This window comes from Aureobasidium namibiae (genome assembly GCF_000721765.1).
Source record: "Aureobasidium namibiae CBS 147.97 unplaced genomic scaffold scaffold_17, whole genome shotgun sequence".
In the NCBI taxonomy this organism is placed as follows: domain Eukaryota; kingdom Fungi; phylum Ascomycota; class Dothideomycetes; order Dothideales; family Saccotheciaceae; genus Aureobasidium; species Aureobasidium namibiae.
In genome coordinates this window covers 126,214-149,395 of record NW_013581192.1, presented here as the reverse complement: position 1 = coordinate 149,395, position 23,182 = coordinate 126,214, and the positions used below count along the sequence as shown (strand labels likewise).

At 51.7% G+C, this 23,182-nt stretch overlaps 11 protein-coding genes across 11 annotated transcripts; 4 read left to right on the top strand and 7 right to left on the bottom strand.

Annotated features, from left to right (window-relative positions):
* Positions 1 to 21: 21 nt before the first annotated feature.
* Positions 22 to 1,845, top strand: M436DRAFT_84717 (fatty acid/sphingolipid desaturase; the record flags this gene model as incomplete). Its single annotated transcript, XM_013568963.1, has 2 exons — positions 22 to 200; positions 447 to 1,845. The coding sequence occupies 2 exons, from the start codon at positions 22 to 24 to the stop codon at positions 1,843 to 1,845; spliced, it is 1,578 nt and encodes a 525-aa protein (XP_013424417.1).
* A 187-nt stretch (positions 1,846 to 2,032) lies between these two features.
* Positions 2,033 to 2,992, bottom strand: M436DRAFT_84716 (Formate/nitrite transporter; the record flags this gene model as incomplete). The annotated part of the gene is made up of 1 exon (XM_013568962.1): positions 2,033 to 2,992. One exon carries the CDS (start codon positions 2,990 to 2,992, stop codon positions 2,033 to 2,035), a length of 960 nt encoding a protein of 319 aa, XP_013424416.1.
* An 803-nt stretch (positions 2,993 to 3,795) lies between these two features.
* Positions 3,796 to 5,963, bottom strand: M436DRAFT_75442 (proteinase; the record flags this gene model as incomplete). The annotated part of the gene is made up of 6 exons (XM_013568961.1): positions 3,796 to 3,976; positions 4,035 to 4,225; positions 4,284 to 5,429; positions 5,481 to 5,509; positions 5,571 to 5,763; positions 5,820 to 5,963. 6 exons carry the CDS (start codon positions 5,961 to 5,963, stop codon positions 3,796 to 3,798), a joined length of 1,884 nt encoding a protein of 627 aa, XP_013424415.1.
* Positions 5,964 to 6,570: 607 nt separating this feature from the next.
* On the bottom strand, positions 6,571 to 8,739 carry M436DRAFT_54259 (DEAD-domain-containing protein; the record flags this gene model as incomplete). Its single annotated transcript, XM_013568869.1, has 2 exons — positions 6,571 to 7,557; positions 7,588 to 8,739. 2 exons carry the CDS (start codon positions 8,737 to 8,739, stop codon positions 6,571 to 6,573), a joined length of 2,139 nt encoding a protein of 712 aa, XP_013424323.1.
* A 258-nt stretch (positions 8,740 to 8,997) lies between these two features.
* Positions 8,998 to 9,534, bottom strand: M436DRAFT_24100 (uncharacterized protein; the record flags this gene model as incomplete). The annotated part of the gene is made up of 2 exons (XM_013568801.1): positions 8,998 to 9,216; positions 9,349 to 9,534. Coding segments are annotated over 2 exons (405 nt in total), but the record flags the coding sequence as incomplete, so codon positions are not given.
* Positions 9,535 to 9,829: 295 nt separating this feature from the next.
* Positions 9,830 to 10,708, top strand: M436DRAFT_66520 (uncharacterized protein; the record flags this gene model as incomplete). The annotated part of the gene is made up of 3 exons (XM_013568917.1): positions 9,830 to 10,508; positions 10,598 to 10,624; positions 10,662 to 10,708. The coding sequence occupies 3 exons, from the start codon at positions 9,830 to 9,832 to the stop codon at positions 10,706 to 10,708; spliced, it is 753 nt and encodes a 250-aa protein (XP_013424371.1).
* A 233-nt stretch (positions 10,709 to 10,941) lies between these two features.
* On the bottom strand, positions 10,942 to 12,556 carry M436DRAFT_75438 (MFS general substrate transporter; the record flags this gene model as incomplete). Its single annotated transcript, XM_013568960.1, has 5 exons — positions 10,942 to 11,016; positions 11,047 to 11,560; positions 11,709 to 11,939; positions 11,993 to 12,213; positions 12,317 to 12,556. The coding sequence occupies 5 exons, from the start codon at positions 12,554 to 12,556 to the stop codon at positions 10,942 to 10,944; spliced, it is 1,281 nt and encodes a 426-aa protein (XP_013424414.1).
* Positions 12,557 to 12,743: 187 nt separating this feature from the next.
* On the bottom strand, positions 12,744 to 13,750 carry M436DRAFT_54139 (DltD N-terminal domain protein; the record flags this gene model as incomplete). The annotated part of the gene is made up of 3 exons (XM_013568844.1): positions 12,744 to 13,001; positions 13,042 to 13,202; positions 13,252 to 13,750. The coding sequence occupies 3 exons, from the start codon at positions 13,748 to 13,750 to the stop codon at positions 12,744 to 12,746; spliced, it is 918 nt and encodes a 305-aa protein (XP_013424298.1).
* A 1,257-nt stretch (positions 13,751 to 15,007) lies between these two features.
* On the top strand, positions 15,008 to 15,627 carry M436DRAFT_66518 (putative ubiquitin conjugating enzyme; the record flags this gene model as incomplete). Its single annotated transcript, XM_013568916.1, has 4 exons — positions 15,008 to 15,049; positions 15,109 to 15,173; positions 15,226 to 15,450; positions 15,504 to 15,627. 4 exons carry the CDS (start codon positions 15,008 to 15,010, stop codon positions 15,625 to 15,627), a joined length of 456 nt encoding a protein of 151 aa, XP_013424370.1.
* Positions 15,628 to 16,377: 750 nt separating this feature from the next.
* M436DRAFT_66517 (kinesin) lies at positions 16,378 to 19,331 on the top strand (the record flags this gene model as incomplete). Its single annotated transcript, XM_013568915.1, has 4 exons — positions 16,378 to 16,382; positions 16,446 to 16,462; positions 16,532 to 19,010; positions 19,073 to 19,331. 4 exons carry the CDS (start codon positions 16,378 to 16,380, stop codon positions 19,329 to 19,331), a joined length of 2,760 nt encoding a protein of 919 aa, XP_013424369.1.
* Positions 19,332 to 20,262: 931 nt separating this feature from the next.
* Positions 20,263 to 22,853, bottom strand: M436DRAFT_66516 (Cullin-domain-containing protein; the record flags this gene model as incomplete). The annotated part of the gene is made up of 2 exons (XM_013568914.1): positions 20,263 to 22,722; positions 22,812 to 22,853. 2 exons carry the CDS (start codon positions 22,851 to 22,853, stop codon positions 20,263 to 20,265), a joined length of 2,502 nt encoding a protein of 833 aa, XP_013424368.1.
* Positions 22,854 to 23,182: the final 329 nt, after the last annotated feature.

Here is a 23,182-nt window from a genome sequence, read left to right as displayed (position 1 = left end):
TCACTCATTTGCATCAACATAATGGGTCGTGACCAGATTTTATCGGCAGCAGCGATTGAGCAGTCAATTGACGAAGGCCACATCATCGTCGTTCATGAAGGATATGCCCTCAAGCTGGATGGATGGCTCAACAAACACCCTGGTGGTCGACTAGCCATTCTCCATATGGTCGGCAGAGATGCGACTGACGAGATCAACGTGTAAGTTTGTCTTCTTCTAAAATTCTTCGTCAATTGCAGTCGCAAGTTTTGTCGGCGGACGTTCTTGTCGATGGTCAACGCTGTCGCATTTTCTGGGGTCAGGGTTTCAGGGTCTCCTCCAAAAATAACAACAACCGACACCAAGCATGCACCTCGATGATGCATACCGAGATCTGGCGTTGCGGCATCTTGCGGCTATTGGCTGGAATGAAGGCTTGATTAGATTAGGTTGCTGACATGAATAAGGTACCATTCCTCGCACACTCTCCAACGTATGAGAGCATACCGGATCGGCCGGATAGCACAACCCTGGACTAATTTGGAGCCGCCAATCCGCCGCGCTGCTATTCGTCAACATGACGACAGCCCTTACAACGAAAAGATCCAAGGAGACATGGTCCTTGATGAAGCTGAGGCTAAATCCATCATCAACAAAGCAGATGCCTTGCGGGCAGAGCACTCTGCTCGCATGGCCTTCACTTCGGCCATGGAACAGAGAGAGATCGCTGAGGGCCTTGCTAGCATGCCGTCGGTCGATGAACACACACAGCTCGCTATCGCCATGGACTTCCGAACCCTGCACGAGCGCGTCAAGAACGAAGGCTTCTATGACTGCCCTTACATCGAGTATGGCAAAGAGTTGGTCCGATACTCGCTGCTCTTCGGTACCTTCATCTACTTCCTCCGCGCCGAGTGGTATCTCACATCGGCCTGCTTTTTGGGCATGTTCTGGCAACAGATCATGTTCACTGCTCACGATGCTGGCCATCGTGGCATCACTGGCAATTTCATCGCAGATACCTTGGTCGGCGCTTTCATCGCAGACTTCTGCTGTGGCCTTAGCATTGGGTGGTGGAAGAGCTCGCACAATGTTCACCATCTTATCACCAACATGCCTGAGCACGACCCCGATCTTCAAAACGTCCCTCTTTTCTCGACTTCTCCTACCTACTTCCGCTCGGTCCTCAGTACCTTCTACAACTTCACCTTTGTTTGGGATGCCGCTGCCGACTTCCTCGTTCCCTACCAAAAGTACACTTACTACCCTATCATGGCAATCGCACGTTTCAACCTGTACCTTCTTTCCTGGCTCCATCTGATGTCGCCGCGCGCTGCCAATCTCGGCTCTGCTTGGTGGACTCGTCCTGTCGAGATCCTCTTCATGGCTGGCTACTGGGCTGTGTTCGGATACGGTCTTCTCTGGTGCACACTCCCTAATTGGCCCATCAGAGTCGCATTCGTGCTCATCTCGCACTGCATCACCATGCTCTTGCACGTTCAGATCACCCTGAGCCACTGGGGCATGCCCACCGCCGATCTGGGCCCTACCGAGAGCTTCCCCCAACGCCAGCTCCGCACCACTATGGATGTTGACTGTCCTGCCTGGTTGGATTTCCTGCACGGAGGTCTTCAGTTCCAAGCTATCCACCACCTCTTCCCTCGCGTGCCTCGCCACAACTTGCGCAGACTGCAAGTTCTTGTTCGCGAGTTCTGCGATAAGACAACGATCAAGTACGAGTGTTACGGCTTTGTCGAGGGCAACAAGGTTGTTCTGAGCAGACTTGAAGAAGTGGGCAAGATGGTGGAGACACTCGTCAAGTGTCAGAAGTTCATGGCCGAGACTGGAGAGAGTGGACTTCATTAGTTTGTGCTTTTTTGAGCCTTTTTCTGAATCTATCATTCTTGCCTTTCCGCATCCTTTTGTTTCTTGTCCTTCTTCCATTAGATACCCCAAATCAACAATGATTCTGCTTCTTTCCGTTTATGATACTTCCCTTTCGTGTGTATTCGTAGTCATCAGAGCCCATAGGCCCAAAGGTCTCATGAGAACTTCAAGCAGCTTGAGTCATACCAGTCCGATCATATCTCAACCCAGAACTCGAAGACCCTTGTCCACCAACCACAGTCTCAGCATCGCTAGCCGGACTCCTCCTTCCCCTTCTTTTCGTCTTTTCTTCCTCATCGACAGGCTGTCCAGTCTGCACATTCGGCGCCATCCTTTCTTCCCTGCCATAAAGATACCAGAACGGCAGACTAGCCAACAGAATCCCACCCATCAGATTTCCAATGGTGACAGGAATAACACTCTGATAGATAAACTTTCCAACCCCGAAATTGGTGCCGTAAAACATGCCAATGGGCACCATGAAGTAGTTTGCAATGCTGTGTTGGTATCCGGCGATAACGAACGCCCAGACCGGAATCCAGATGGTGTAGACCTTGGACACAAACTCCACAGCTCCGATGGAAAGAAAAAATGCCAGTGCGACGAAGAAATTACAACCTACGCCGCGCAACAGGTTCACCGACCATTGCACATTGACTCTGTTCTGGGCTTGGGTGACCGCGTACGAGGACATGGTGTCCGTGTCAAACACATCGCTCCACCAACCCAGGAAGCCAGCGACAAACAGACACCCGCATAAATTCGCCAGATACGAAACTACCAGATTCTTTGCCATGTCCAGAACAGAAATCTTGCGTTGGAGAGCGGTGAACGGCATGACAAACATGTTGCTCGTGCACAACTCCATATTCGTGAGTGTGATCAGCACAAAGCCTAGAGGGAATGTAAAGCCGGCGATCAGAGTTGCCAGTCCAGGATTTGATTCGCGTAGGCCAGGGCTTCCGGCTAGGACGATGAGGTTGACGAGACCCCCAAGAGAGATGAAGACGCCGCCGAGGAAGGCTTTGACGATTAGTTCGCCCCATCTAAGGTGGGATTTTGCGATGCCGGCGTTGGAGGTGAGGTGTGCGATCTCTTGCGGCGAGAAGCCATTGACTGGCGCCATTGTATGTAGAAGAACCAGAGAAGAAGGGTTTGGAGTATCGAAGGTGATATTGATGTATGTGGCAGGTGAGAATAGAAGAGTCCAAGGAGAAACAGGCTCGATAACGGAAGGAAAGGAGAAGGCAGGTATATGATTTCCATCCGTTGCCTCCGAGAACTGCTATCTCCATGACGAATCATAACCAATCATACTTGCTTATAGAGTGCCCTACTGTCATTGCAACGTAGATGAGCCGCTCGGCTTGGAGATGAAGTCGAAAGTGCGGGATGAGGTCGTGCAAGTGTCATTATTCATATGACTACCGTACTGCCGGGGTGAGATCCGAACCCGCTTGCAGATCAATCTTGACCAAAAGCTTCAATGGCGGTTGACTTTGTAGCTTATATGCTTGGTATACCAAGATATATGGGCTCCCCTGTGCAAGGATCGGACAGGCTGAAGCCACACATCAAGTATCGCGATAATTAACCATCCATGGTCGGTTATGATAGAATGGATTGCACAGAGTCTTACAGGGATGCAAGGATGTTCAGAAAGCAGATTAGATGCGACACACTGTGGTCAGAAATAATCAGAATGACGTGAATGTGACGCAGTAGTATACTATCTGCGAATCTCTCCTATCGTGAATCCTCTGATAACCTTTTCGTCAAAGACAACTGTGCATCAAAGCTGCTTGTAAAATCTCTTGACATACTCACTCCTGCATCTCTTACTCAACCCTGCTCGATCTACACAGGGATCGATGTGCATCTCTGAAGTTGCACGTACTTGTGCCTAGACAGAAGACGAGAGACGTCCGATCACTTGTTGACACCAACCATGGCCTCCCAAAGTGCCTTGTCTGTCTCACCTTCTGGTAAAGCAGGTTCATCTTCTTCACTATAACCATCAAGCGGCAGTCTCTCTGGAGAACAGACTGTACCCTTCTTGGGCAATTCGCCAGTCTGGAAGTAGGTTCTAATGGCTCTAGCAGTACAGAAACTACGAGCTAATGGTCAGAGAACGTGTTCACTTATTTTTGGAGGAACAAAAGACTTACCTGACACCAGAAGAAGAACAATGTCCTTCCGTGTCTTGGTGCAGAACGACAGAACCATGGAAACCTTCGGACATCTTGTGAGCATTACGGATGGGTGTGACGTTGTCGACCGTGTTTCCGATGAACAGGATAGGGTGGTGAGTTGTAGCGTTGAGATGGCCGGTGTACGGCCATTTGGGTCGAGCATGCCACTTTCCAGTCAGTACATTTGACTTTATACAACCTCGGGAAGAACGAGCTTGAGCTTACCTGTGTGCAATGCATTCTGATCGTCGTCCACACATCTCCCATCATCTTGCTCTGTTTCATCAAGTCCTGTACATAATCCCAGAACTCCTCCTTCGTCATGTCGATTTGGGATTTGGCATCACTGCATAGCACTGCAGCAGAGATCAGGCTAGAACTTTCTCCGTCATAGAGTGGATTGCAAGCGTCGGAGTATGGTCCGTCTTTTGCGCATTGCTCAGGAAGACCGAGTTTGAGTTGGGAACTCATTCCTCGTCTGGCTTGTACTAGAGCAGTACCGTTGCCCTTCTCGAGCTGTGCCATGGTTTCTGCAAGTGCATGGAACTTCCTGAGAGGTCTGTAAGCGGTGGACCAAAACTGCATCTTGAGATCTGTGTAAGTTGCCAGATCGGCACCGTACTCATCTGTGCCCGGCACACCGATGGGGCTATGCATGAGCTTTTGCGTGATTTCAGAGAATCGTTGAGCAATGAAGGCAGGCCCATCTTTGTCGTAAAGTGCGCAGTTATCAGGCCCACCCATCCAACAATACTCGGCAAACTTGGCAATCTCCATGTCGGTATCTTGCAAATTAGTGGTCCATCCACCTTCATAGTAGTCAAAGGAGTCAACGACACCGTCCAAAATGACTCGCTTGACCAGATCAGGGTACATGTCCGCCAGTGTGGCACCCAGGACGGTGCCATAACTGAAGCCCCAATACTGAATCATCTCTTCACCAGGCCGGTATTTGACATGATTGGGCAGGTCCTTTACCGACTTAGAGTTTGTAAGCCTTTTGGCTTCTTGCTCTCTCCATTGACCATGTCTCTCGAAGATTTCTACAATGTCTCTTGCCACGGTAGTGGTCGACATATGTTCACCAATACCTGATTCAATGGCTTTCTTCGAGCATGAATCAGCCAGAGTACGCACGAGAGTCCACAGGTTGGTGAATGCTGTATTGCTGCTGCCAGGAGCGCCGTATGCCAACATTTCCTTCTCGAAAGCCAGACGCTCGATGAAGTCTGGGAAGCATTGGAGATTGGGTCGGGTATTGTTAACGCCACGGGGGTCGAAACTGATGATGTCGAAGTACCTCGCTGTATCGTTGTCGGCATCCGGTCCTGCACTGACTATGGTTTGCGTGTGCTTGCCCTCTTTGAGAACCTAAATGTATGGTTAGCATATGACTTTTCTCGCAGAAGCCTCAGCAAATACCAAGTTCACACCCGAGCCACCGGGACCGCCTGATTGCCTTGTCAGTCAATAGAATCTTGGATTTGAAACCAGCCTGGCGTTTGAACTCACCAGGGTTGAGGACCACAGCACCGCCGTATCTGCTATCGGTCACTGGGACAGTTGCGGGAACCTTGATCAAAGCGATCTCTACAGTACGATTATCCGTCCCTTCTTCCGCATTCCAGTCGAGAGGGACCTGAAGCTTGGCACAATGGAAGGCACCGAAGCATTCATGGTAGACCAGAGATTCGTTCGCGGGCGTCTGCTCATGGTCAATTCATCTGTACGGCCGATCTCACAGTCTAAATCTATACTCACATCCTGCCAAGAAAACAAAGACTTGGGTGGTGATAGCCGGATTTGAGCGTCGCTTGGGATATATCCGATGGGTTGCAAGAGGTTTGCGTTAGCCAGCAAGGGAACTGAAGCCAGCAAGAAAGCCGAAGCTTTGTCTGGAAGCATGTTGGCTGGGCTGGACCGAAGCCGATGCTTTTCGAAGAATAGCTCAGATGGTTTGGGAAATAATTCGGGGGATAGAAGCTGGGATGCGAGAATGGGATGATTCCAACGCGTTGGAAGAATGTAATGTGGGATGCGAAGATGAGATGCTCTGATGGCGAGGATGCTGATGCCTTGCCCCAAATCGAGGCAGAAGTCACTAGCGGTCCAACTCCAATCTGCAGGAGCGATCCTTCGTGCGGAGACATCGGATGTTGATAGAGGGCCTTGGCAAGTTGTTATACACCTTCCTAACGTGGAACAGGTCGTACACTACTTTTACTAGCAAACACAGGGACAGTTACAATCAGGTCAGATGAAATAGTTGTAACAACAAAAGAGGAGTTCAGTTTTATACATGTCTAACCACAACACCTAAGCCCCTTCCAACGCCAATGCTTTTTTACAGATAACCTAGTGCTCCAAGTACCAATCATCTTGGTATATAAAACCCCTGCCGGACAAGATCCCTGTTTTGTACCGTAAGTAGTTTTTGGTATCCCTGAGAAACGCCTGAGTAAATGCAACTCATGGATCAAACATCGTGAGAGAATGCTTCGGTCCAAGGAGATTAGTATCGGTCACCACCTCTGCTGAAGCCGCTTCTGCTCTCTCCGCCAAAGTCGGCACCACCTCTGCTGCCGTAGCCACCTCTGCGCTCGCCACCATAGCCAGCACGGTCGCCGCCAGCGCGATCTCCGCCATAGCCACCTCTGCCGAAGCTACCAGCACGGTCGCCGCCGCCGTAACTTGTTCTGCGATCACCAAAGCCGCCGCGACCGCCGCCAAAGCCTCCACGACCACCATCATTGCGATCGTTTGAGTAGGCACGACTGCGAGAGTTGCCATAACCGAAACGACCATCGTTGCTGCGGATAGGTCTGTCGTCAACATCATCGAGGTTACCATCAACGATTCTTCCATCAATGTTCATGCCAGGGACTCGTGTGAGACCAACGCGACTGGCGAGCTTAGATGAGACCTCTGGAGGGGTGGCCATTCCCCAGGCGTAGCGAGAGAGGTTGTTGATAGCCTTGACGAGAGCCTTCTTGCGAATGAAGCCGTAGGTACCGATGTAGCCCTTGTAAGCATCGGCCTTGAGCTGCATAGGAACACGCTTGTATGCCTCGGCTACCTGGGACAAGACGGTGGCAGCTGATCTGGGAACGTCTGCCTCGCGAGTCATGTCGACGGATGCGGTAGCCAGAGTAGTGTCTTTTTGCAGGGGGAGGTTGTTGAGCTTGCGAGGAAGTTCCTGAGCCTCGATCATAGGAGAGATCAACCAACCCTGACCCTCCTTGCCAGCACGAGCAGTACGGCCGATACGGTGAATGTAGGTTTCGCGATCACGAGGCATACCAACCTGGATGACGTGGGTGACGTTGGGGAAGTCCATACCACGGGCGGTCACATCGGAGGATACCAGAATACCAGATGAGCACTTGCGGAAGTTGTCAGAAGCACGGGTACGCTGTGCCTGGCTCAAACGAGAGTGGATCTCAAAGATGCGGGCAGGGTAGAGGGCAGATGGTACATCGCGGTAACGACTGCGAGGGCTCTGCTGAGGAACGACAGAGTCTTCGTCGACAGGGAGCTCGGTGAGAGCGGCAGAGGCCAGAGTAACTTCGGCAGTCGAGTTGAAGTAGATAATGGCCTTGAAGGGGCGAGCGTCGGGCTGTTGGGCATCGGCAATGGCGTTCTTGCACAGCTCAACAATAGCAGGAACGGTGTTCTCCAGGCCGTTGACAGTAACAAGGTGCTGAGGAACGCGAGCATGGGTAGGCTCCTCATCGTCGCGCACAGTCTTGACAAAGTCGAAACCAGGTCTAAGGGTCTGCTTGACCAGTCTCTGCACCTCGTTGGGCACGGTGGCGCTGAACATGAGGGTCTGACGAGTCTTCTCCTCAGGCTTGGGCAGAAGGTTCATAATCTCCTGAATCTCGGGCCAGAAACCCTGGTCGAGCAGACGATCGGCCTCATCGAAGACAAGGGCGTCAAGACCGGGTGCCTCAACACCAGAGTACTTGTCGCTGAAGATGTCCTTCAGTCTACCGGGGGTACCGACCAGGATGTGGCAGCCCTCGCGCTGGATGGCGCGCAGGCCAGCGGACTTCATTGTTCCTCCTACTGCCGTCTGTACAATGACCGAAGTGTTTGCAACAAGACGCTTTGCCTCGACGGCGATCTGTTCAGCCAGTTCACGAGTGGGCGAGACGATGATGGCGCGAATGTCGTCGGCGGTGGTTCTGTTGCCTCTGCGAGCGGCGAAGCCTCTGCGACGCTCACCGAGAGAAGCGTCGGTTTTGAGAATGTTCTGCAGGACGGGGATCAGGAAACCCAGAGTCTTGCCGGTACCAGTCTTGGCCTGAGCGAGGATGTCGTTTCCATTCAAGGCCTGGTTGATGGTGGCGGTCTGGACTTCGGTCATGTTCTCGAGGCCCATGTCCTTGATCAGAGTCTGGACGACTCCTTTGCTGACCAGCTGCCTTTGACCCAGTTCGGCGAAGGTTGTGATGGGACCATTCTCAGTCTGCTCCGACTGAAAACCAAGACCCTCGTCGTCTTCAGCAACGGCGGCGGTTTGTTGTCTCGATTGGCTGGTCTGGTGCAGGCTTCTGGTGATAAGTGCTGCATTGTAAGGCCGTGAAATTTTTGAAACAGCAGAGCTTCTGGTTGCGCTTGAAAGCTGAGCGACACTGCGCGGCAGCACGGTAGAGCACCTTCTGAGGGCTCCCAACATTGCGAAAGATGGAAACACACAAAAATGGGGGTAGAAACAAGTGAATGTAGAATTGCAAGTTGAGGCAAAGGTAAATTTCAGAGAGACTTTCACATGGCGAGTCCGAGCGTCAAACCTCCCCGGACTTGCAACTCGCCTCCTGCGCCCATGTCTCGCTTCTTCCCATGATGACAAGACCTTTTGATATGCCTCTCATTGATTCCGCCCCCTTGTCATGGGGACAACATGACCCTCAGCAACCTCTTCTTGTATGTCGCGCATACCGAGGCTTTTTGCATAGAACTCCTTGCCCTCTCCCGGCGAAGCCATGAGCATCGCTCTCATCAAATGCGGCTTCGAGTCGAGTATCTCCCGACAGCACGAGATCAGCCACTTTCCCAGTCCCTTTCCTCGGGAGTCTGGTTCAACGTAAACATCAGTCAAGTAAAAGACTGTGACATGATCCGTGACGAAGCGAGCGAACCCCACTTGTTCCAGCTTGTCTGCTCCAGCGCCAGTTGGTTCAAATCCGTTCGAGAAGTAGAACGATGGATCTTCGAGTGAGGGTGAAGGCGTGTCTGGCGACGATGGTTCCTCTATTGTCTTGGCTGCTGGAAATGGCGGTTGTACTGCGTAGAGTCCCATCACCAAGGAATTGGACAGCATGTTTCGGAGGATCGCAGCCGGCATGGCTTTCGCCCAATACATGTCCTCGGACGAGTAGGCATTGTTCACAAAGTCGTGTGAAATGCTGTTGAGCTCGGTTGATATGAGGTATTCTTGGTCAGAGATGGCCATCCGCCATTCTCTCGGCTTCTGATATGAAGCCATGCTGAAATCTAGGTCATGGACAAACTCTGTTGGTCGTCTCTTTCTTGTGGAAGTTCCTTGTCGTGAGAAGATACGTCATGAAGCAGTCCCCTGCCGAGGCGTGACTCGATCAGTGGTTAGAGTTATCCTTTCACATTGCATACCACAGCTGCAGCACCTCCGAAGATTCCTGGTCAGGACGACCCCTCGATACACAGTGTCAGTGGTGCTCATCTAGGGCCACAGACTTCCGTTAAGGACACAAGCATCTTCGACATCTTGTCATATCCAAGTCCCTACCATGACCCTGACCGTAACACGGATGCAGCCGCCGCCCACAGCCGACAAAATCTCTCCGAAACACACAAAACCCGAGCACTCTCAAGCTCAATCTTTGCTCTTCCGACTTCCTCATGAGATCCGCCATCTCGTCTTCTTGCAAGCTTTGGCTAAGCCGCTCTCTACCACTGTCCTCGACTCCTCTCACGATGACAGCTTAGATGTAGAGCCCGCTCTTCTTTCTACCTGCCATCGCGTCCGCGCCGAGGCACTCCCTCTCTTCTACAGCACCAATGACTGGGTCGTCAAGACAAGGCGCGTGGGAGGTGATGCCGGTCGCTTGGATCCCATCAGTAAGAGGTTGATCACATACCAGTGTATACCTCGGTGGCCCGATGCTCTGCCAGACGATAAGATCGCTTTGATCAGATCCGTCGTGGCCATTGGCTCCAGAGGTTCATACGTGGACTTCAAGGGCAAGTGGTGGGATGGCGATCGCGCTGCCTTTCGCTTGCAGAAGTCAAATGGGCTCATCGGCTATCGTGTTGATGAGTTGGACTGCCATGATGAAGAGTTGGGTTCACCGAAGCAGCGGAAGGAGAAGGAAGCTTTCTGCAGCATACATCTTGTCGATCTCCTCCATGCGAGAATGCGCATCAATGCGCAGACCTCTCGCAATAAGTGGCTCTGGACAAGAGAAAGTGTGCATGATCTCGCTTTCCTGCTATGATCTCTCACATACACGCGTTGCATTGTCATCGCGTGAATAGCTTCACCAACTAACCCATAGATCATCGACAGCCTTTGCACGACTTCTGTAAGGACACCCATGTCTCTTATGACTATTCAAACAGTACGTTTCGACCTCCTTCATCCTCATCACATTCCCACCCATGCCTAAAATGATGACTACACTTCGTTATCCCAGCTCACTTTGATGCAACAAATGTTGTACTTGATGCAAACGCGATTCTGTTCCTGATTTACACCTCTACACATCTTCTATTCTTATATCAATCTTCGAGATCGATCACTAACGTTGAGGAATAGGTTTCACAATACGTTTGACACGTTGTCGTTCCACATGATCGTGATGAACCTTCGTCGTACATGTTACAGTACATACCTCTTTAGTCACACTGCCTTTTCCATCACAATCTCCTCCCTCATCGGTGCATCATTCTCTACCTCCGCAAACGCCTGTGATGTCTGCCCCATTTTCTTCTGATAAGTCCCCACCGAAATGATCAAAGCAATACAAGCAACAACAGCACAAACCCACATCGTCTTCGAAAAAGCCTTTGCATAAACCATCCTCTCGTCACCCACCTGCCCCTCTCTCCCACCCTTGACAGTAATACCACCCACAACAGCAGACGAAGCCGCAATCCCAATACTACCTCCCAGCACTCTAGCTTGCGCAACGATACCTTGCGCAATAGCCATATCTCGACCTTCACACCGCAAAGCAGCCAACAATGTCGAGGTCGAGATAGACAAACCCATCCCCAAGCCCAATGGCACTTTAAAGGCATAGGTTCTGACTTGAATACCATGGTGGCTTGAGAGCGTGGTTAAGAGACCTGTCCCCACTGCCATCAAGCTGTTTGCAATGGCCAAGGCGGGAAAAGAGTGATTGGTGCTAAGGCCGCCTAGCATACTGCCTACAGCTGCTGACATCAATAGAGGTAGCAAGGCTACCCCTGCCATGAGAGGACTGCTTCCGTTGACGATTTGGAAGTGGAGGGGTAGACTGTATATGGCGATTGAATTCACAAGGCCAGTGAGTATAGTGAGTATGACGGTAAATGCATAGACGCGGCGTTTGAGTAGGCGAGGGGGCAAGATGGTGGAGATTGAGTGGTGCGAGGCGAAAGAGTTCCCAGGCGAAGAGGATGCACCAACACAGGCATCCTACCAGCAGTGGTGCGAGGAATAGAGCAGTGTCCCAGGAGTTTGCCCTGAGGCCGGCTCGCTGGAAGGCGAAGACTACAAGAACCGAGGCCGCAATGAGGAGGAAGAAGCCCAAAAGATCCAGCTGTCTCCAGGAGCGACGAACAGGTTGCTTCATCATACTCTGCTTAGGCCAAGTGAGCAGGAACAGCACCACCGCAACAACACCAACAGGACCACTGCAACGAGTTAGCAGCGAAACAGTTCTCTGGTCGAACCTTGGCACACTTACTTGATCCAAAACACCCACCTCCAACTCGCAAACTTTGTCATCACTCCTCCCACCACCGGCCCCATCACCCCCGCCACAGCAACAACCGCTCCAACAACAGCACCAATCCACTTCCTCTTACCTTCACTCACAATCTCCGGCAACACAATCATCGTCAAGGAATACAACCCACTGCCACCAACCCCCTGCACCGCTCTCAACCCCACCAACTGCATCAAAGTCTCAGCAAACCCACACGCCAGCGAAAAGATGGAGAAAATGGCGAAAGCGAGTAACCAGGCAGCGCGCCGACCAATGACATCGCCGAGATTGGCAAAGGGGGACTGCGAAACCGAGGTAGGAGAGGGTGTAGGAGAGAGCCACCCAAGTGGAGGTGTGAGGGGCAGAGAAGGAGGTGCCGATGCTGTAGAGGGCTGTTGCTACTATTGAGGTGTCGAGGAGGGAGAGGAAGAGGCCGATGCAGAGGCCAAGGATCAGGGATATGAGGCGGAAGGTTGGTATGTTAGAGGATTCAGTGGTGGTAGATGTTGGTTGCTGGTGCAAGACTCCATCGGTCGTAGACATTGGTGATGCTTTGGGGATGTCCATAACGATGGTAAATTGTGATGCTATGTCTCCTGGTCTTGCATCGACGAAGGTTGCGTATTGATATACTCAGTTACCCCGTTATATTTACTATCTAGAACTTTGACGCCTGCTGAAAGCTCGTCTCCTTGTCCCATGTGGGGAGCGACCTAGATTGAAGGTCGAGCTACTCGAGCAATGTCCTCCTCAAGAAGTCGATTTCTCTAACCACAAGCATCTCGAACTCATCACCCACAAACAAGCTAAAATGTCCACCTGGCAGCATCTGCATCTCCTTGGGCTCCACCGCACGATTGTATGCTTCGAGCATGGCGTCTGTGATACTAGCAATATCCTTCCTAGGCACCTGCATCAACAACGGCGTGGGTCCGATCTTGTGAATTCGGGCGCCGGGGAAGTAGGTCTTTACTCCTTCGAGACTGTGCTTTGTCGTTAGTGTAATACTGCCATGCAATTGTTGCTACATGCCTTCTGATCGTCACTTCGTTCTTCCACCCAATCTTCTCTGCCCAGGGAGAGAAAAAAGCGTAGCTTTCCGCATGTGGTAGTATGGCAGTGTCCATTGGATTCTTCACTACGACCGGTAATCTCCCAGGCTCGTTACCACTTGCTCGGGAAAGCCGCTCTGTGGACAATCAGTCAACATGAGGTTCGACCGAATCCAGGATCCATACCTTGAGCAAGCATATCATCCAAGGCATCTTCAAAGTCTGATCTTGTGTTGTTCTGAATGATATCGCCAGTGGTAAAGGGTGCCACAGCGATGACTGTCTTGACACGGCGATCATTGGCACCGACCCAAAGTGCATGGCCACCGCCATAGGAGTAACCCCAAATACCAATTCTCAAGGCATCGATATCTTCTCGAGACTGGGCATAGGTGATGGCGTCCTGTAGATCGCTGTTCTGGTGTGTCGGCACAACTTCATTGCGAGGCTCGTCTTCCTTCTGGTCGCTAGCACCAAAACCGCGGTGATCGTAGACCAGACATGCGACTGGGAGTGTGGACGTCAGACGTTGGGCCAAAGTGTCCAGGTGCATCTCTTTGAGGCAAGCAAAGCCATGGGCCATCACCAGGCAAGGAAGTTTGCCTTTGACACCGGCTGGTCTAAAGATCCAGCCTCGTAGGATGACATGGTCGATGGTATTGAATTCGATATCTGTTCGACTCATCCTGTTTCCTGAAATTTACTTACTGACAACAGGAGTGATAGAAAGTGGCTATCTTATATGTAAGAAGCTGAATGCTGAAATGCGGCTTACTGTCAGCTGCAAATGTCCATAATCCACGGTCCGTCCAGAGTAAGCATGTTACACTAAGCGCTAACCTCAGCATTTTTGTAACATAGCAGAACAGCGTGCGTCATGTGAGAAGAAGAAGAGTAATGACACCTCGGATAAATGCACCTTGATGCTCGCCGACGCTCACGAGACATGATACCTCGAATCGACTCACCTGCGGTACGTGCGATCTGCCGAATGTCAGGTGGCACGAAAAGTTCTTGCCGTACCTTGATCGACTCTCGCTCGTGCAGTCCGAACAACTCGCAGGCGTCGACCTCAGATCGTGCGAGGCGAGATCGGATTAAAAATTGGCAAACAAAGACCGCACCCGACGTCCAGAAACGAATAATGGTGCGGCAGACTGAGGGGTTGGGTCTGGTAAATTAGCCTAGGGCATATCTCCTGGTTATATATTGGATCTGTCGGCAACATGTAGGCGGTCGTGGGACAAGGCTCAGAAGTTTGATTCGAGAGGTTCTTGGAGTTATGGCGTTGATGTCCAAGGGGCCCGATGTACTGTGCATCTCACTTCATAGAGCTTAATTAGAGGTCCTCTAGCAACGTTCTAGTTTGTGTGTTGATCGTACTCGTGCGACCAAAGTGTCCCGGATATGGGGTTCAAGAGGCAAGGAAACCTGGATTGGGAGCGGGATCAGTCGGGATGCGACACCGTCGGGACCTGCAAAAGGACCCAGGATATGCAAGAGAGTTGATCATATATAGCTGTTCATATGGCAGACAAAGGGAATATTGAGAGAGGTCGAAGAACGCAAGCGAGTTTAGTGTGAAGATGCGTCAAGAATCGAATTGAGGTAGGCAATTGATTAAATATTGGTTGACAGGATGTTGTGACGATAAGGAAGTGCATTTTGGTGGCGGTCATGCAGATGTGTACAGCACACGTGGTATCGACAAGGTCAAAGGGAGAGAGAGGTTCAAGGAAGAAAGGAAGTCAGGGTGCCTTCGCAAAGCGTTTGGCAACGGCGCAAATAAAGAGTGGCGTCAGCGTGTCTCTGCCCCTCGTCTCTGTTCGCTGTGACTACAAGACTCATCCATCTTCTGCTACAACCATCACTGTCAGACGTCTTTTACCATCTTCACATCTTACCACAGCATCTCCCTGTTCATCTCAGCTTGCCTCGCAACATGTCGACTTCAGCCCGCCGCCGTTTGATGCGTGACTTTAAGGTGCGACCAGTTTGGCGTCCAACTCGACATGATCTCGTGGCTAACGGCTATCTCTGCAGCGCATGCAAACCGACCCTCCTGCTGGTGTCTCAGCCTCGCCCATAGCCGACAATGTCATGACTTGGTATGCTTGAACTCTGACCTCGGTCGGCGACACGTGCTCATCCAGCGCATAGGAATGCAGTCATCATCGGACCCTCAGACACACCCTTCGAAGACGGCACGTTCAGACTCGTCATGCACTTTGAAGAGCAATACCCCAACAAGCCTCCGGGCGTCAAGTTTATCAGCACCATGTTCCATCCCAACGTCTACGCCACGGGCGAGTTGTGTCTAGACATTCTGCAGAACCGCTGGAGTCCCACATACGATGTCGCCGCCATCTTGACCAGCATCCAAAGGTGTGTCGTGCCACCCAACCTTGTCATGACCCAGACTAACATGGCCAAAACAGTTTGCTGAACGATCCCAACACCAGCTCGCCGGCCAACGTCGAGGCATCGAATCTGTACAAGGACAACCGCAAGGAGTACTACAAGCGCGTGCGCGAGACAGTCGAGAAGAGCTGGGAAGACTGAGGATGCTGTACAGTCGGGTATAGACATGGTTTGAATCAGCGAGGCGTTTGGCACGGGCGTTGCGACATTGGGAGTTGTAGGGAACTGCATTTTCTGCTGCTATATTACGGCGCGCAAGACACGAAACACGACACATGGATGGAGTTGGGACAGTACAGGCTGTGCTTAGGACCATGACGGCCCTGTCAAATACAAAATAGCTTGGAGAACAAGCATGTACCAAAAGATGCAGTCGACTCGTGCATATCATGTCGGAGCTGTGGCGGCGGCATACGGATCGATGGATCAAGGAAGCGACGAGGGGCTGCTATAGGGCTGACTCGGGCTGAAACGCTGAAACCGGCGCTGGCCGAGGGTTGCTTGGCGGCCACGAGGATGCGATTGCTGTGCAGAAGAGTCAGAGGCACAGCGGTGCGAGAAGAGTGTTGTTGTCGGGTGCTGCTAGCATCTCAAATTGTTCTAGAAAGACACAACGGTCGACTTTGGGCAGACTGACGAGTATTTGTATACAACGGCGGTTGCTGTGAAGCTTATCGATCTGGGCTTTTGAGTTTGGCCCTGGCCCCTTGTTGATTTACGGAGGCCCGAGACCAACTTCTCCAGACGCACTGCTGTGCGTGCATCCTGCATACGTTGGCGCCGACTCTCTCTCTCTAGCCTCTGTTTCCTCAGTCGCCCGCCTACTCTGCCCTTGGGAGAAAGTGTCGATTCCCTAACAAGCAGGCCACCACCTGCCGCAACCCGGCCACCATGGCGTAAGTTGACCCCAGAGCCCCCACCATCACAACCACAACCCCGTGCTGACTGCAAACACACAGGAGCAACTCTATCAAGGGTACGTCTAGTCCAGCTCGCACCAGCCTCTCCATTCGCCCTCTGCACCCCACCCGCTAACACCGTCCAGTCGTCGCTCGTTTCAGGCCGCAGAACAAAGTCGAACTCGCCAGCGGAGGCACTCCTATCGTCCAGTTCGAGAGTCCCGATACCTGCAATGTCCAATCCAGAGACGGCGGCGGCGGCGCCTTCACCTTCGATCGCGTCTTCGACATGGGCTGTCGCCAGTCCGACGTCTTCGACTTCTCCATCCGTCCTACCGTCGACGATATCCTCAATGGTTACAACGGAACTGTCTTTGCCTATGGTCAGACCGGTGCCGGAAAGTCGTACACCATGATGGGCTCAGACATCGGTAGCAACGACCACAAGGGTGTCATCCCGCGCATCACTGAGCAGATCTTCGCTTCCATCATGGCCAGTGAGAGCAACATCGAGTACACCGTCCGAGTCAGCTACATGGAGATCTACATGGAGCGCATTCGCGATTTGCTCGTCCCGCAGAACGACAACTTGCCCATCCACGAAGAGAAGAACCGCGGCGTCTACGTCAAGGGCCTTATGGAAGTTTACGTCAGCAGCGTCGACGAAGTTTACCAGATCCTGGAGCGAGGAGGTATGTCTCGTGCTGTTGCCGCTACGAATATGAACCAAGAATCGTCCCGTTCGCACTCCATCTTCGTCATCACCGTCGGTCAGAAGAACGTCGAGACTGGAAGCGTCAAGTCGGGCCAGCTGTTCCTGGTCGATCTGGCTGGTTCGGAAAAGGTTGGAAAGACAGGAGCCAGCGGTCAGACGCTCGAGGAAGCAAAGAAGATCAACAAGTCGCTCAGTGCTCTGGGCATGGTCATCAACGCCTTGACTGACGGCAAATCCTCTCACGTCCCCTATCGCGATTCCAAACTCACTCGTATCCTACAAGAATCCCTCGGTGGTAACTCGCGAACTACCCTCATCATCAACTGTTCGCCCTCGAGCTACAACGATGCCGAAACCGTCTCCACCCTCCGCTTCGGTATGAGAGCCAAGTCGATTAAGAACAAGGCCAAGGTCAACCAAGAACTTTCTCCTGCCGAGCTCAAGGCTCTTCTCCGCAAGGCCCAATCCCAGGTCTCAGACTTCGAAACGTACATCTCCACCCTCGAATCAGAAGTTGGCAATTGGAGAAAGGGTCAAAGTGTACCGAAAGAGCAATGGACCCCTACACTAAAAAACGGACCTGCCAGATCTGCACCTCGCCCTGCTACCCCCTCGCTCCTCAGCGAGCAGCGCAAAGGTGCCGAGACACCTTCGTCAAGACCGGACTCAAGGTTGGATCTGGAACGCGCAGGAACCCCAACGACTGCTTTGGAGAAAGATGAAAGAGAAGAGTTCTTACGACGCGAGAACGAGTTACAAGATCAGCTTGCTGAGAAAGAGTCTGTTATTGCTACAAACGAGAAGGCCCTCCAAGATACACGTCAAGAATTACGCGACTTGAGAGAAACACATAGTCGTGTCAACAAAGACAACGAGAAGCTCGCTGGAGATGTCGAAAGTCTGAAGATGCAAGTCGAGCGCATCACTTTCGAAACAAAGGAAGAATCCATCATGATGGACAGTCTGAAGGAAGCCAACAACGACCTTTCGAATGAACTCGATGAGCTGCGCAAAGAATTGCTCGAAGCTAAGATGAACGCCCGCGAGACATCAGCTGTCATTGATGAAAAGGAGAAGCTGAAGAAGGAGCGCATGGCTCAGATGATGGCCGGCTTCGATCTCGGAGATGAGGTCTTCTCGGAGAACGAACGTAACGTACAAGAGGCCATCAAGCAGCTCGATGTTCTTCTGGAGTCTGCCTCGAACGGAGACGCGCTTGGTCTTGAACCTCTAACGAAACTCAGAGAGAGACTGGTCGCAACTCAAGGCGCTATCCGCCAGGTGGATCACTCGAACCAGGGCGGCGCTCTGGAGCACAAGCTTCTGACGGTACAGAAGCAATACGAAGAGCTTTTGCAAACAAATCTCTCGGAGGCCGACGTTGAAGATGTTAAGCGCCGCCTACAAGAATCACTTGAATCGCATACCGGCGGCCAAGCAGGATCTTCAGACCTTAACGCTGCCCTGGCTCGTCAACAAGAAGAGAACAGTCGCATGCGCAACGAAGTCGAGTCTTTGAGGAGGCAAACAGTCAACGGAGCGAATGGCGCAAAGTCACTGCACCAACAACTGGCAGACTTCGACGCCATGAAGAAATCATTGATGCGCGACCTGCAAAATCGTTGTGAGCGTGTCGTCGAACTCGAGATCTCGCTCGACTCAACACGGGAACAATACAACAGCGTCCTTCGCTCAGCAAACAGCAAGCAGCAACAGAAGAAGCTGGCCTTCCTCGAACGCAACCTGGAGCAACTGACCCAAGTCCAAAGGCAACTGGTCGAGCAAAACGCCCAACTCAAGAAGGAGGTCGCCATTGCCGATCGCAAGCTCGCAGCACGTGGAGAGCGCATTCACGGCCTCGAGCAATTGCTCGGCGAGAGCCAGGAGAAGCTCATGCAAGCCAACCATCGGTATGTTTTCCTTCACCCCTTTCCCCATACCACACCATCCCCCACTAACACAACCTTCACAGTTTCGAAGCGCAGCTCACAGCCGTAAAAGAACGCCTCGAAGCCGCCAAAGTCAGTGCCGCGTCCCGCAACGGCATGGTCGCTGGCGGCGGCGGAGCAGCACCCAACGGCTTTGGCAGCGAACTCGGTAGCCGTATCGCAAAGCCGCTCCGTGGTGGCGGTGGTGCAGGTCCCATGGTGCCCACGCTCGCAGGCTTGCAACAACAATCACAGCAGGATGGCCCAAAACGCAGCAGCTGGTTCTTCAACCAGCGAACCTGATGAGTCGCGGTGAATTGATCTTTGCAGTGGTGTTCCTAATGCTCGCTTTTGGGTTGTTGGTTTGGTAGAAGTTTTGCATCCGTGATGAGCAAAAGGAAAAAAGGTTACATTCAATGCATTTAGAAGGGCGTTTTTTTGTTCTTGCGTTGTGGTCGTCGGTTGTTTTTCCCACAAAGCATCTTTCATTTCTCTCGTTCGTCTCCCTTCGTCTCGAAGATGTCTAATCCTCCTCCTTCTATCACCGAAAAACGGATGATATACCTTGGTATTCGCTCTCTCTCTCACATTGATGCCTCACTACTTCAATCATCTGCTAGTGTAGCAAGTGACCGTGCTATGAAAAAATGGTGTAGGTGGCGCACATTGTAATTTCTATACAATGTTCACGTCCACACAACCCATCGTCCTCTTTTTTTTTTTTCTTTTTCTTTTAGATGGGAAGTGATGTTTGCCTCAAGTTGGAATTGTTCTCAGGAGAAAGGGAGAAACATCTATCGAATTTGAGCTTTGGCACGGTAAAAAAAAAATCATAAGAACGCAGCCATTGAACGAGTAGTGTAGTTAAAGAGTAAAATTTCTTGGTGGTTGGCCCTATCTTCTCGACCTTCTAACAAATCTGTCGAGGTTGGATGGCAGGAAGAGCACCCAAAAGAACGCCGTTCGCTAGAAAATCACATATGCTCGCCAGCCGCCGCCCACGCTCATCTCATTGGAACGAGATGCTGTCCATCTGCTCCTGCATGCATTCGTGATCCCCCTGAGATTTTCTTTTCCAAATCTTGTTTCATTTGTTTCCCCCCCAAAACACCATCGCTTTTTGAAATTTTTAGAACTCCATGTAATGCTTGCAATGCAGAAAAACGCTCCTCGCAGTACGCCAGAAGGGAAAGAAGAGATCGAGAGGCAAGAAAAGGCAGAGGATTCATGCGCTCTATGCAAGGTAGCGGTACGAAGGCAACTTGGCATCCTCGATACGCTCCAGGTACTCACGCTCAATCAGACTCTCAATCTTCTTCTTGATCATGGTGACATCAGGCTTGAACTGTGCACTCAATTGCGTAAGTGTCTCGTTGATCAGCTGTTGATGAGACAATTCTTTGCGCTGTTTCATGATGCGCACAATGGCTGCTTCAATGACAAAGCCGCGAGAGTCGTTGTTCTTCTTCTCGGTATCCTTGCGCTCCTTGTCGTTCTCGACCTTGTTGCCTGCAGTGACGACGCCGACCTTGACTTTGATGAATTTCGAGGTGAACTTTTCGTTGAAGGAGAAACGGTCGGTGGGCTTGACGTCCTTGCTCATGGGGTCCTTCACGAGGATGCGAGTCTTGGGTGCCACGGCTAGTGATTGCAGGTTTCTGATGAGCTCGTTTTGCGGGATGTTTGTTTGTGCGGCAATCTCTTCGTAGGTGAGTGTGCCGTCGACCGGGAGATCGTTGAAGAGTGACAGGATGATCATCATGTAGGTTGACACGTTGAGCTCGTGCACTCTGGTCTTGGGAGGACCACCGTCCTTGCTGGGTAGCTTGAAGGTGCCCTTGATATCAGCCGTACCCATACCACCTTGCCAGCTGAGCACTCGGCCAGAGTACTTGGTGGTATAGTACTGCTCGAAACTCGTCTTGATCTTCTCGACCGCAGGGGGGTAGATGGTCTTGAGCTCTCCTTCTTCATCGTGGCCTCTCATACTCTCGACTGGCCATGTCATGCTGGTTAGGACGTTGATGCTGAGATCAATTCTCTTGGGATCGTTTTCGCCAAGCTTTGAGATATATGTCTGGTAGCCTGATGTGAGTTCTTCCGAGAGAGACATATCTTTGAACATGGCCTCCATCTTGAGTGTGAAACTGTTGCCGAGCTCGATCTTCATGCGACCCAACATCTGCTTCTCAACGTCCAGACTTACTGACTTGCCCATGAGCAAGCGTTTGGAGAGATGCTTCTTGTAATACGTCTCGAAAATATCCTTGTCCTGGAGGTAGCGAACCAAGGTGATGGCCTTTTCAAGCACTTGATCAACCTCTTCCTCGGTCTTGCCCTTGATTCCCTTCTTCATGTTGTCGTCGATGAAGAGCGAGATGTACTCGGAGCTTCTCTGGAGAGCATTGATTGTGTCGGAGAAACTGCGAGTCTGGGCGGTTTGTAATACTTGGTCCTGGTTGAAAGCGAGTTTCCAGATGCGGTCGAAACGGTCCTTCAAATCCAGTACATCCTGAACCCACTTCAAGGCTGCTACCGTCTGTTGGTTGACCTTCTCTACTGGTCTTGCCTTCTCTTTCTCTCCAGTCTCTCCATCTTCGGCGGGTGCTGATTGAGCGGCGGGCTGTGCAGTTGGCTGGTTCATGGCATTGCTGTTGACATTCGTTCCCATCTCCTGGATGATCTTCTGAATGGCTTTCGTCAACTCGGGCTTCTTGGGGTCTACTCTGCTCTCCAGCTCAAAGACCAGACCAAGATCTTCGTGCCTGTCGTTTGCGACCATGAACTGCACTCCACTGTCCATCTCGATCAAGGCCTTTATTTGTTGGCGAATGAGCTCATCCTCGACAACCTTGATAATTTTTGCAGACGTCGATTCTGAGATTGTGGAGCGACAACGATCAGCTTCTTCGTCCAGTCTCCTCCTCACGTGTCGACAGTATGTGCCTGCATCTGACTCTTTCAACAATCTTTCGCTTTCCTCGCGGTAGAAGACTGCGCTCTTGGCGAGGAAGTCTTGCTCGAACTTTGTGAGATACAGCTTCTCGTCTTCTCCTTCTGCGTCTGTCTCGAAAAGACCTTCCAGCATATATGTGTTTGCCTTGATCAAGGATTTGTCGATGTAATCGCCATCGCGATCCATACGAACCTGGTCGAGGATGACGGCGTTTAAGGTATCGAGAAAAGAGAGCGGGGGTTGGACGGAGGCGATGGCGGTCGAGTACAGGATGCTATCTCTGAAAAGACTCATGGCCTTTGAGAAGATAGAGGGTTGCCTGGTATCGGCGCAGTAGACACGGTCCATGTACATGAGGACGTCTGTCAACATGCTCATCGAGGTCTGATGGTCTTGCCAGGCAGACTTGAGGGCAGCAAGGAAGCGGGTACCGGCCTCGCGGCGTTCGGGAGCGGTAGCACTGGCATCGAGGGAAGAGTCGGAGTCGTCGGCGAGGATGTGGGCATGTAGGGTGCGAGCAATGTCTGTACGAACAGCAGTGGACAGCCAGTGAGTCTCGAAATCGGCGACCTTTTTGTACAAATCATCGCCTTTCTTCTTGAGGACTATCTTATAGGCGGCGCGGTAAAGCTGTTCGAAGGAAAGAGCAGATGCGTTCTTTGTGTGAATTTCGCCGAACGCATGCGACAGAGTTGACCATGTTTGCTCGAAGTCAACATCGTTGGCACCAGCAACGCCCTGTTTGCGGTTTATGTTAGAGAGGTTTGAACTGCGATGAAGCAGAGCGGACTTCAAAACGGAAGCGATTAACAGTAACGGAGACTTACTCTTCTGGGAGCGCGAATCTTGGTGCGCTGACGGCTGGCCATGATTGTAGTATTTGGGAAGACAATTCTTGTCGTGAGCTGTATGACTTGTCTTTTGTGAAGTGGCGGGGTTGGAGAGCCGTTGCAACTCGGTAGTGACAGCGGACAGCTTTGGCTTTGACTTCCTCAGGGTCTTTGTTGTTGCTTTGTGCGGGAGCTTTGGAGTCAACAGCCTTCATACAAGACGGATGATAGCGTGAAGAGCGATGTGCAATAAAGACATGTGACTGGAGTCAAGAACATGGAGACAGCGGGGATCGTGTTCGTGATAACTCGCATCAGCAGCTCCGGCACTGAATGGCAGCTGCTCGCCGCATTCGGAAACTGCCCCT